General features: G+C 54.4%; 1 protein-coding gene across 1 annotated transcript; it reads left to right on the forward strand.

The window, feature by feature from the left end:
- The first annotated feature begins 3,754 nt into the window (after positions 1-3,754).
- Positions 3,755-12,401, forward strand: CCM2 (cerebral cavernous malformation 2). Its single transcript, XM_009075163.1, has 10 exons — positions 3,755-3,766; positions 5,262-5,285; positions 5,895-5,978; positions 6,396-6,579; positions 7,452-7,588; positions 8,418-8,553; positions 8,972-9,029; positions 10,045-10,183; positions 10,983-11,121; positions 12,127-12,401. The coding sequence occupies exons 1-10, from the start codon at positions 3,755-3,757 to the stop codon at positions 12,399-12,401; spliced, it is 1,188 nt and encodes a 395-aa protein (XP_009073411.1).
- The last annotated feature ends 251 nt before the right edge of the window (positions 12,402-12,652 follow it).

A 12,652-nucleotide genomic window follows, 5' to 3' on the forward strand; every position in this document is an offset into this window, starting at 1 on the left:
GGACCTCCGGGATCGCCGTGCGTGCTCAGACCCAGCCCGGAGTCCCTTCCCAGCGGGATCTCCTTGGAGCCCCTTCCCGGGGGCCGCTGGATCCCCCTCCCGGCGGTGTCTGCCCAGATCCGCTTCCCTGGGGTCCTCGAAGTCCTTCCCGGGGCCACCTGGAGCCCTCCTGGGGATTCCCGAAGCCCTTCCAGGGGTGCCTGGAGCGTCTTCCTGGAGGATCTGCTCGGATCCGCTTCGCGGGAGTCCCTGAATCCTTCCCGGAGGCACCTGGAAGCCCTTCCCGGGTGATCTGCCCAGAGCCCCTTCTGGGGTTCCCGAAAGCCCCTTCCCAGGGGGTTGTGCTCGGATCCTCCTTCCCGGGGAATCTGCCCAGCTCCCCTTCCCAGGAGGCACCAGGGGCCTTCTCGCGGGGTCCCCAAAGCGTCTTCCCGGGGTTCTGCCAGATCCTTTCCCGGGAGCCACCAAATCCCTCCCGGGGTTCCCAGATCCCCTTCCCAGGTGTCCCCAAAGCCATCCCGAGGGCGCCTGGATCCCTCCCGGGGGTCCCTGAAGCACCTTCCTGGGATATTCTGCCCAGATCCCCTGCCTGGGGTCTGTCCAAATCCCTTCCTGAGGGCTCTGCACTGGACTGATGATGGAGTTGTTAATTGCGGGGTGATTAACTTACGTAGCTACTCATTTATAGGTTTATTAATACATTTAACTTAATGGTTATTATTTATGTCAGTTAATTCAATTCACACCTGTATTAATTGACACGTATATGTATTTACATCTCTGTGGTGTCACTGGGGCTCAGCAGCTCCGACCGTGCCCAAATTTCCCTCATTCCAATCCATTCCCATGTCCCGTGGGGAGGCTTAACCAGAGCTGCTCCACATTCCCAGAGCAGAGGGTGGATTTGATCCCATAATCTGGGGAGAAATAGGATTTTGGGGGGTTTCCTGGAGTCACGGGGATCCCAGGAGGTGGCAGCAGGTTCCTGACTGGAGCTGAACAAAATGTTCCCAGAATGAGGAAAACTTAATGGGTTTTTCTGGGAATTGCCATCCCACAGAGCCAAACTGGGAATTAAACCACCTTGGACCCCTGCAGAGTGTGGCAGGAGGAATTATCCGCCTGGAGATGGGATGTTCTTGCTTTGGGGAAGGAATTGGCTCTGGTGTGAACTCAGGTGTAAATCCCACCTGTTCCCAGTGGGATCTGCTGCATCCCAGTTTGCTTCCTGGCACTGGCAGGAGTCTGGATCCTTCCCTCTTTCTGCCCAGGTGCTGAGCTGATCCCTCCAACCCTTTTCATCTGACCTGGATGGTCCCATCCGATCCCTAAACCCTCCTCAGGGCCATTCCCAGGGCCTGATCCCACGTTTTCCAGTCCCTCCTGTACTGGTGATCCCAGACCTGGATGCTCCACTCCCTCCACTCACCTCCTGTCTTATGGGTGATCCCATGGATGAGGAGGATTCCCAGGGCCTCATCCCACATTTTCCCGCCCCTCCTCCACTGGCAATCTCAGACCTGGATGGTCCAATCCCCCAACTCCTCTTCTGATCCCAATGGATCCAGAGCTCCCTGAGACTCTCCAGAGCTGTGGCATCTTCTGGGCTGAACTATGGCTTATGGAGCTTCCTTGGAGCAAGTTTTCCATTGTTTTGGTGGTTAATCAGCCATTGGAACAGGTGCCTCTGGATCTTTGGAACTGAAATCACCATTAAACATGGATAATTTCGCTATGGAGATGGGTGGATCCATCCTTGTATCCATCACCTGTTCCAGCTGCAGTGAAAATTCTTCACGGTTTTTCCACCCTGTGGATTGTTCCAGTGGCACTCTGGACTGGAATGAGGGAATTGAGTTCCCTAAGTGCTGATCCAAAGGGCTATCATGGCAGGTTTAGTTGGGATGAGAGTGAAAATCCCAGCCCTGCTCTGGGGTTAACTCCAATTCGGGATGAAGCCCTGGAATTCCTGCCAGGAGCTGGTGTTCCCTGGATCTCTCTTGTGGTTATCCCAGTGGGAATGAGCTATGTCCTGGGCAGGTTTGGGATAAAACACTCATTTCCCACTAGTTTGTGAGGAAGGACAGATCCATCTGGAATTCCAGCTGGGCCGTGGGAACTTGCCTAGAGCTGGTCGTTGCTCCTGGTTGGTTATTCCTGGGAAGAGGAGAGGGTGGAGGTGGATTTCCTTGGAATGATTTGCCTGTAGAGAGGATTTTCCTGCTGGTCGTGACTCTGAAATCCATATGACAGCTCCAGGTGATCCAAAGCTCGCACAGATTCCCTGAAGGAATTCTCTGTTAGCATGAAATTCCTGACTTTTGCAGTTCGGGGATGCCCTGAATCCCTGAGGTTGGATCTGTTTGCCTCTTCCAGCAGTTGCTCAAGCACTTCCCTCCTAAACCGTGGAGGGGCTGAGGTTGGAGTGGCAGCTTTGGGGGAATCTTCTGGAAAGCCTCAAGATTCCTTCATTATCCCAAATATCCACCCTGGACAGTTTAAATACTCCAAGCTTTTCCCAGGAATGGCGTTCTTGGGATGTCCAAAGGCATTTGGGAGGTGGGGATGGGTGGGGGAGAAGTAGGTGGGTTGGGAATGGCAGCAGGGAGGGGCACCTCATTGACCATCCAGCATCCAACTGTTTGGGAATGCTGCTTATCCCATGAGGGCTGTGGAACCACCTCCTGGGAGTGAGTGGTGCTGGTTTTCTGGGGAAAATAAAGTGAATTTTGAAATGTTTGTGCTGGGGGAATGCAGAGCTACTGGGAATCAAGGGAAGATGGCACTTGGAGTGTTGGATGAACTTCCACCACTCCAGGTTGCTCTAAGCCCTGTCCAACCTGGCCTGGAACACTTCCAGGGATGGGGCAGCCACAGCTTCCCTGGGCAACCTGTGCCAGTGCCTCAGCACCCTCACAGCCAACAATTCCTTCCCAACATCCCATCTCTCCCTGCCCTCTGGCTGTGGGAAGCCACTCCCCCTTGTCCTGTCCCTCCAGGCCTTTGTCCCAAGTCCCTCTGCAACTCTTTTGGAGCCCCTTGAGGCACTGGAAAGGACTCTAAGATCTCCCTGGAGCCTTTTCTTCTCCAGGCTGGACATCCCCAGCTCTCCCAGCCTGGCTCAGTGGCAGAGGTTCTCCAAAACCATGGAATCCTGGAATGGTTTGGGTTTGGAAGGGACCTTAAATCTCATCCAGTCCCACTCCCTGCCATGGACAGGAACACCTTCCACTAGCCCAGGTTGCTCCAAATCCCATCCAACCTGGCCTGGAACTTTCCAGGGATGGGGCAGCCAGAGCTTGTTTGGACAAGAAGAGAGTTTAGAGCCCATGGACTCAATGGATCATGGAAATGCTGGGGTTGGAAAAGCCTCTTGGATCATTGAATCCAACCATTGGTCTCCAAGAATGGAGACAAAACAACCCTGAAATTGCAGGAGAAACCAAGGCTCAACCTCTCATGGGATATTTCCATCCTGGATGTGCTAGCAACAAAGCCCAAAGGGTTTGGGATGTTCCCAGGGATTTAGGGGCGCAGGAGGCAGGATGGGAGCTGGGGATGTGCTCGTGGCCCGTCCCCATCAGCAGTTCCCACCCCACAGCTCCATCACGTGTGAGGGAGGAGACTGTGGTTGTGGCACTTCCTGGCCCTGAGCTCCTCCATTCCGACCCTCTAGAACCCCCAGGACAAGGGGGAGAGCCTCTGGAGCCCCCCTGGAGCCCCTCCTGGCTCCATCCCACTCCCAGGGATTCCCATGGAGGATGAGGTGGGTGCTGGGATTAGGGAAGCCCCAGGAAGCAGAAGCTGCGTCATGGCGGGAGGTGAGGTGCTTCCGCCTTTGGGAACCCAAATCCTCCCCCAGGAGAACCTTGAGGGTGTGGGATCATCCCAGCCCCATGGATCCATGAGGAAAAAGTGGGAATCTATTAGGATGAATCCAGAGCCAGCTGGTGGAGGGGGAAGTACCTGGGTACGGCCTTGATCCCAGTGGTGGGTTCCTGTATCAATCTGCTTTGGATTCCTAAAAGATTCCTATAGACTTAGATCCTATGGTGTTAGATCCTTAGGCATCAGCAGCCAAGATTCGCAGTGGGACACCGCTGGAATTTGAGGGTCCTCAAACCTCTGCTCTTGGCAAACAGACCTGTTGTGTCCAGGAATTCCTCTTCTCTGGAGTCCCATCCCCTCAGCAGGTTTATGGAATCTTGGAGTAACCTGATAAGGATCATGGAATCCCTCTCCTGGATGCTCTGTGTGGGGAGGGATGTTTCCCTAAAATCCACACTGCTGCTCCTGAGGCAGAGCTGCCTTACAGGAATAGCACCTGGAGCTGTTTCCATCCCTGTTGTCCTATAAAATCCCTTTATTTTTATCACCCTGATCCAAGGGATTTTTCCAGGCCAGGCTGTCCTGATGTCCTTGTGGCTCACACCAGGAGCTGCTCATTCCTGTTCTCCCAGGAGCTTCTCCGTGGTTTATACTTAACTAATTCACCTCTGGAAGCACCTGTGGATCCCACATTCCTGCCTCTTGCCACTGAGGACCAGGAACAGCAGGATGTGCCTGTCCTGAGAGGTGGGGAGCAGAGGCCACTCCTGGCCAAGGAGCTCCCAAATCCTGGGATCTTGCCGTGGAACCCCTGGATCTACCTGCTCCAAATATCCATTTCCCTTGTTAAACCTGGTACCGGAGCCATTTGGGGACATTCCTCATCGTTTATCCAGGATCCATGTGGCATTCCCGTGTGGATGCTGAAGGACACTGTGCTCCCACATGTTGGCTCCAATGGTTTTTCAAACCCAGCACTTCAGGAACACATTTTTCCCAAGGAAGTCCATTTTCTGGCTCATTTCTTCATGATTTTGGGCCTCCTTGGACAAGTTTTCAGCATTCCTACCTTTCTGTTTGGCATTCCATGGCAAGTGGCCACAGTAAAGGTACAAAACCTTGGAAGAACCTGCTGAATCTGCTCTTCACCTGGAATATAGTTGTAATTCCCTTATCTGGAAGGGGATTTGGGGGGACAAACACTCCATTTTGGCAGTGGAAATGTTCATCACCTGTGTTGTATCCCAGGAGAAGGGTTTTGGGTGGAAAACCATGGGATCGTAGCTGCAAACTCCATGGGTAAATCCAGCTGGATGGGACTGAAGGGCACTGGGCATGGTGGGGACTGCAGGACTCCTTCTCACCCTCATCCTATGTTCCTTTCCTCTTCCCAGCCTGGAATTGTGTCTCCTTTCAAGCGAGTGTTCCTGAAGGGGGAGAAGGGTCGGGATAAGAAGGCTCAGGAGAAGGTGACGGAGCGGCGGCCGCTGCACACTGTGGTAGTGACACTGCCCGACCGTGTCGAGCCCGACCTGCTGCTCCATGACTACATTGAGAAGGAAGTCAAGGTACCACCAATTTGCTTGTGTTTGGGGAATTTATAGAATCGTGGAATGTTCACAGGTTGGAATGGATCCTGGGCAGGATCACCTCCCACCAGACCAGTTTGCTCAAGGCTTTATCCAACCTGGAATGAACACTGCCAGGGCTGGGGCAGCCACAACCTCTCTGGGCAACCTGTGCCAGTGCCTCGCTAGCCTTGTGGGGAAGAATTCCTTCACAATATCCCATCTCTCCCTGCCCTCTGGCAGTGGGAAGCCATTCCCCCTTGTCCTGTCCCTCCAGACCCTTGTCCCACGTTCCTTTGCAGCTCTCTTGGAGCCCCTTTAAGCACTGGAAGGGGCTCTGAGGTCTCCCTGAAGCTTCTCTTCTCCATGTGAACATTCCCACCTTTTGCCTAGCTCTGGAGAAGTGCTCCAGGTTTTCCTTGGAGCATCTCCATGGCTCCTCTGGTCTCATTTCACCATTTCCAGGGCTGTGGTAATGATTTGGTGGTTCTTTCCCAGTATTTAGGACAACTCACCTCCATCCCAGGATACCTGAACCCTTCCAGCCGCACAGAGATCCTCCACTTGATCGACAATGCAAAGGTGAGCACTGACCTCCCCCAGGAATCTGAGCATGGAAAATCCAGGATCAAGGAACTTCCTCAGGGCTTGGGGTTTGTCCAGCTGGTGTCCTCCATCCTGGTGTTCTGTGGATAGGGCACCTATCCTCCTGGTGTTCCATGGATGGTCAGGAAGGGTTCAACAGTGGGAGGGAAAGCTGTTCCCAAAGAGAAACATCCCTGGGAGGGCAGTGAGGGACTGGGATGGAATTCCCAGAGAATCTGTGGCTGCCACATCCCTGGAAGTGTTCCAGTCCAGGGTGGATGAAGCTTGAAGCAACCTGGTCTAGTGGAAGCTGTCCCTGTCCATGGCAGGGAGCTGGATAATCCTTAAGAGCCATTCCAGCCTGATCCACTGTGGGATTCTGGGATTGCATCCACGCCAATCCCTGTGTTCCAGAGGGCTCACCAGCTCCCAGGACAGCTGACCCCAGAGCACGACGCTGTCATCAGCCTCTCAGCCTACAACATCAAGCTGGTGTGGAGGGATGGGGAGGACCTGATCCTGCGGGTGCCCATCCATGACATCGCCTCCGTGTCCTACATCCGTGATGACTCCGCACACCTCGTCGTGCTCAAGACTGGTAAGTTGTGGCCATGGATTTGGGATTGTCCCCAGGGTTGGACAGGACTTGGAGCAACCTGGGCTAGTGTAAGGTGTCCCTATCCATGGCAGGGGCTGGAGCAAAATGATCTTTGAGGTCCCTTCCAACCCAAACCATTCCAGGATTCCATGGTTCTGGAGCACATTTGCTCTGGGACAGGCTGGGAGAGCTGGAGGTGTTCAGCCTGGAGAAGAGAAGGCTCCAAGGAGACCTTAGAGACCCTTCCAGCAACTAAAGGAGCTCCATGAGAGCTGTAGAAGCACTTTGGACAAGGGCCTGGAGGGACAAGACATGGGGAATGGCTTCCCACTGCCGGAGGGCAGGAATAGATGGGATGTTGGGAAGGAATTGTTGGCTGTGAGGGTGCTGAGGCACTGGCACAGGTTGCCCAGGGAAGCTGTGGCTGCCCCATCCCTGGAAGTGTTCCAGGCCAGGTTGGACAGGGCTTAGAGCAACCTGGAGTGGTGGAAGGTGTCCCTGCCCATAGCAGAGGGTGGAATTGAATGATCCCCAAGCTCTTTCCATGGGGATTCCATGACACCTGGAGCCTGTCCCAGCATCTCTGCATGTCACACCTGTGTGGTTTGGGGACAGGAAGGGCTGAGCCAGGTATTTATCCAATTACAAAGCCCATGGACAGTCTGTGGGATAAAGAAATGCCTAAGGGGCTGGAATTCCATGATGGAATTCCATTATGGAATTCTGAGCTGTGCAGACAGCTGGATATTCACAATGATCAAAACCAGCTCCAAATTTGAGGCTTTTCATCCCATTCTCCTGCTCTGCTCCTCCCAGGACTCCTCTCTGTCCCCTCCCATCCCACCTTTCCCTCACTCCTCCTCTTCCCCCAGCCCAGGACCCTGGGATTTCCCCCAGCCAGAGCCTGTGTGCCGAGGGCTCCAAGGCACTGACGTCGGGGTCACTGTCGGAGAGCGCGGGGGCACCCCTGGAGGCCTGCTGCCTGGTGGTCCTGGCCACGGAGAGCAAGGTAAGGCTCCCAAGTATCCATGAAAACCTTGGGAGCACCTAGGAGTCACGTCCAGAGTCTCTGGGATTCCTGGGACTTCTCTGGCTCTTAGATTGGGATAGCCACAAGCTCCCGAGGTGGTTGTGGAGCCACAAGTGTCAGGGTGGTTGTGTCCTGTAACCTGTCCTGTTTTCCCTGAAAAACACATTATTTTGGGAAATTTTTCCCTCTTGGATTGCTGCAAACATCCACAGTCATGTTCTGTGATGCCACTGGATCCTTCCCTGCTCTCACACCTTGTCCCCGGATTTAGGGATAACAGGTGTGGTTGGGTTTGCTGGAGCACGAGGTGATACTTGGAGAGAGAATTCTGATCCCTGTCACATCCCTGAGGCACAGGAGGGTCTCCAAGGATGATTTCCCTATTCCCTGCTGTCCAGAGTCTCCTCCAGCAGCACAAAATCCCTGACGACAAAATCGCACAGTGGGATTTTGTTCCTTGGAGTGTTTTCCTAGGAATCTGTCTCATCCAGTGTCTAGATCCACAGATTCCCATCTTGGCCTCTCCCATCTCCACTCAGGGTGGAGTTTCTCTCCTTGTGTTCTCCTCTGACACTCCCTGGGCTGAAGTGATGAGCCCAAATCCCAAGTGTGCTGCAGGAGGAGCCTCCGCATGGAATGTGGGTGCTGATGGGTTGATTCTGGAGCACCCAAGCTCCTGTTGCTGTGTGGAAGAGGATTGGAATAGTTCTCTGAGAGGGTGATGGATCAGCTTTGTGCTTTCCCTCTCCTCATGGGAGGACACCACCTATCCCATTGGATCCTCTCAGCCTCCCCTGCTCCTTCCCAGGTGTGTGCCGAGGAGCTGTGCTCCCTGCTCAGCCAAGTTTTCCAGATAGTTTACACGGAATCCACCATCGACTTCCTGGACCGAGCGATATTCGATGGAGCCTCCACACCCACGCGGCACCTGTCCCTGCACAGCGGTGAGTCCTGGCCCCCCTAGGGATCACCTGGGCTGGTCCCCAATGTCCAGCACCTCTCCAAGCCCAGACACAGCCAGAATCAAGGAATAGTTCAGGTTGGTAAAGCCCTTGGAGACCCCCATGTCCAACCATTCCTCCAGCACCACCAAGGCCACCACTAACCATGTCCCCAAGTGTCACATCCACATGGATGTTAGGTCCCACCAGGGATGGTGACTCCACCACACTCTGAGCAGCCTCTTCCAACCATTTCCATGAGGGAATTTTCCCAATATCCCACATAAATCTCCCCTGGAACAATCTGGTCATTCCCTGTAACTCATTCCTGTGTTAGGGATCACTTTGTGTCTCTCCCAGGTTGAGAAATCACCGAGTTTGTGCCTCTCACATTCCATATCCCATTTTTTTTGCCTTCCAGACGACTCTTCCACCAAAGTGGAGGTGAAGGAGCCCTTCGAGGCAGACACCAGCACTTTGTGAGTGAGCCCTGGAGCTGGGATTAGCCCTGGATCCACTGCCGTTGGCACTCGGGGGGTGTTAGCATGGAATCCTGTCCCTGCCTGGGGTATTGTCCCTCAGCATTCCAAAGAAGGTCATGGCCACAGCAAGCACTTCCTGTGTCAGCACAGTGCAAGCTCTGCTAGAGTCCAGCTGGAGCTGGGAGAAGGGTTTTCCCTAAAAAATCTATTGTTTGGGAAGTTTTTTTCTCATGGATTGCTGGAAATATCAACGGGATTCATGGGATGAAATTCCAACACACAAACCATTGGTTAATGTGGAGGGATGGTCTTGGAATGTCCAACACTGAGGGCTCTTGGAACATCCAACATTGAAGGATATTCCTGGAATATCCAAGGCTGAGGGATGTTCTTGGAGTATCCAACATGGAGGGTTCTTGGAATGTCCAACATTGAGGGATACTCCTGAAATATCCCACACTGATGGTTGTTCTTGGAATGCCCAACATTGAGGGTTCTTGGAATATCCAACACTGAGGGTCATTCTGGGACTGTCCAACATTGAGGGATGCTCTTGGAATATTCAGCATGGAGGGTTCATTTTGGAATAGCCAACACTGAGGGTTGCTCTTGGAGTATCCAGTATGGAAGGATCCTCATGCAATGTTTAACATGGAGGAATTATGAACATAATTGGAAAATTGCACGTTCAGCCCCAAAATTAGGAGTTTGGAGACTTCCGTGTGCTGTTCCCACAGGGAAGCAGCGGGAGGGATACCCCACCAAGAGCTACCTTGTCACCAGGTCACCAAACCAGTGTAGTTCCATCCCTGGGGGAGCCTTGGGGTGCCCTCAGGAGCTGGGAAATCATGGAATCATGGAATATTTTGGGCTGGGAGGGACCCCAAAGATCACAATCCAACTCCAGGCCCTGCACTGACTCGCCCGAAAATCCCCTCCTTATCCCTGCAAACCCCTCCAGCCTCTTCATGCCCAAGGAGCTTTGGAAAACTCATCCCCCTTCCTGTGTCAGTTCCTTTCCAGAGCCTTTGGATGCAGGAGACACGTCCCCATCCTCCTTCTCCACCCCTCAGTCCCCCCACGTGAAGACAGTGAGTGAGAGTGAGCTCAGCACCACAGCCACAGAGCTGCTCCAGGACTACATGATGACGGTGGGTGGTCCTTGGGATGCTCCTGTGGCTGGGGATCATGGCCTCAGAGTGACCTGCAGGGTGTTGGAGTGCTCCTGGGATTTGATATCACATGAGGGTTGCAGGAATAACTCCTCCTCAACTAAATGGATTGGAGCTTGACTGTGGGCTCATGTCATGGAATCATGGAAAGGTTTGGGTGGGAAGGGAATTTAGGGATGATCCAGTCCCACCCCCTGCCATGGGAAGGGACACCTTCCACTAGACCAGGTTGCTCCAAGCCCCATCCAGTCTGGTCTGGAACACTTCCAGGGATGAGGCAGCCACAACTTCCCAGCGCAACCTGTGCCAGTGCCTCAGCACCCTCACAGCCAACAATTCCTTCCCAACATCCCATCTCTCCCTGCCCTCTGGCTGTGGGAAGCCATTCCCCCTTGTCCTGTCCCTCCAGGCCTTGTCCCAAGTCCCTCTGCAGCTCTCTTGGGGCCCCTTGAGGCACTGGAAGAGGCTAGAGTGCCATGTCCCAGATAATGACTCACAGGAAAACGTGTATTATCATTAGCTGGTCTTGCAGGGATAGCAGGTCTCCTTCCCTTCAAGCATCTCCATGGCCTCCTCTGGAGCCACTCCACATCCCACAGGAACATCTCCATCCCTTTATCCCCATCCCACTCTCCACGCTCACCCACCACTCTGTACATCATCTCCCCTGCAACACCACTGCTTTCCCATGGGCGTGAGCTGGTTCCTTGCTGCCCCCAACACCCTTCCCAAGCTTCCCAAGGTGCCTTCCCGCACTGGGAGCGTGTCCATCCCGCAGCTCCGGACGAAGCTGTCCTCGCAGGAGATCCAGCAGTTCGCCATGCTGCTGCACGAGTACCGCAACGGAGCCTCCATCCATGAGTTCTGCATCAACCTCAAGCAACTGTATGGGGACAGCAGGAAATTCCTGCTCCTGGGTGAGTCCTGGGAGCTTTCGTGAGGCTGGAGAGCTCCCGAGGTGGGAATGGGGCAATGGGAAATGGAGTGGGATCAGGGGTGGGTGTGGGGCACAAGGGTGGCACCACATGAGGAGAAATGTCTCCATCTGTGTTGCCTGAGAAGATTGCTTGTTCCTGAGGGCAGATAGTCCAGATATTGTAGTTTATCCTGACTGGAGTCCCCCCTGGAGCTGCTCCATGCACCCACCTGGATGTGGAGCACCTGGGAACCTTCTCCAGACCAGGGAACCTCCTCCAGGCCAGGGAATCTCCTCTAGCCTTGAGAATCTCCAGGTCAGGGAACCTTCTCCAGACCAGGGAACCTCCTCCAGGCCAGGGAATCTCCTCTAGCCTTGAGAATCTCCAGGTCAGGGAACCTTCTCCAGACCAGGGAACCTCCTCCAGGCCAGGGAATCTCCTCTAGCCTTGAGAATCTCCAGGTTAGGGAACCTTCTCCAGACCAGGGAACCTTCACCAGACCGGGGAATCTCTTCCAGACCAAGGAATCTCCTCCAGGCCAGGGAACCTCCTCCCAACTTGGGAACCTCCAGACCTGGGAGGAACATCCAGACCGGGGACATTTTACCAGCTGGGTCCTCCCACCTGGCCTCTAATATCCAAGGAAAACAGCTCAGGAACATAAAATCCTCAGTGGATAGGAGCAGTGCATCTCACCTAGGCACTGGTGGCCCTTGGGGACACTGAGGGGACACCACAGCTGTCCCTGAGTCCCAACAAACCACAACATGGTGAGTGAGGAATTAGATCCTTTGGAGCTCAGAAAATCCCATCTGAGCCAGATTTTCCCCTCTGTGGGGTTAAAATGGGAGACCATAGAGCTCCCTATTGCCCCCAAAGAGCCTCCTGGGTTCTCCCAGAAGCCTTAGGAGCCTCGGGAACATCATCCAGGTGGGAATCCAGGCAGATTCCTGCCCCAGGTGGACACCACACCAACCTTTTCTCCATGCTATGTCCTGGCTCCAGGGCTGCGTCCCTTCATCCCAGAGAAGGACAGCCAACACTTCGAGAACTTCCTGGAGACCATTGGGGTGAAGGATGGTCGTGGCATCATCACCGACAGCTTCGGTCGATACCGACGCTCGCTCGGAGCTGCTTCCACCTCCAATGGCACCGGAGCCGCCGGCAGCTCCGATGAGCAGTCAGTGCCCTCTGAGGAGGACGAGTGGGATAGGATGATCTCCCACATTAGCAGTGACATCGAGGCCCTGGGATGCAGCCTAGATCGGGATTCATCCTGAGGGACAGCGGGATGGAGCAGGGGGACACGGTGGGATGTGGAGCTGCTCCTGGGGGGACATGGAATATGGAGCTGCTCCTGAGGGGGGTCCTGGACCTGCCCTTGGCAGGACACCAGGATACAGAAGTGCTCCTGGGGGGAACATGGAGCTGCTCTTGGAGGGACACCATGATACAGATCTGCCCTTGGAGGGACATGGAATATGGACCTGCTCTCGGGGGGATCCCAGGACATGAACCTCCTCCAGGGGGG

The sequence above is a fragment of the Acanthisitta chloris genome, unplaced genomic scaffold (genome assembly GCF_000695815.1).
Source record: "Acanthisitta chloris isolate BGI_N310 unplaced genomic scaffold, ASM69581v1 scaffold1190, whole genome shotgun sequence".
Classification (NCBI taxonomy): domain Eukaryota; kingdom Metazoa; phylum Chordata; class Aves; order Passeriformes; family Acanthisittidae; genus Acanthisitta; species Acanthisitta chloris.

Bases quoted from the DNA above. Each gene is read 5' to 3' on its own strand.
- CCM2 (XM_009075163.1), top strand. The intron at 5,286-5,894 runs GCTCAGGAGAAG...GTTCTTTCCCAG, and splicing joins AGAAGGGTCGGGATAAGAAG to TATTTAGGACAACTCACCTC. The intron at 7,589-8,417 runs GTAAGGCTCCCA...GCTCCTTCCCAG, and splicing joins TCCTGGCCACGGAGAGCAAG to GTGTGTGCCGAGGAGCTGTG.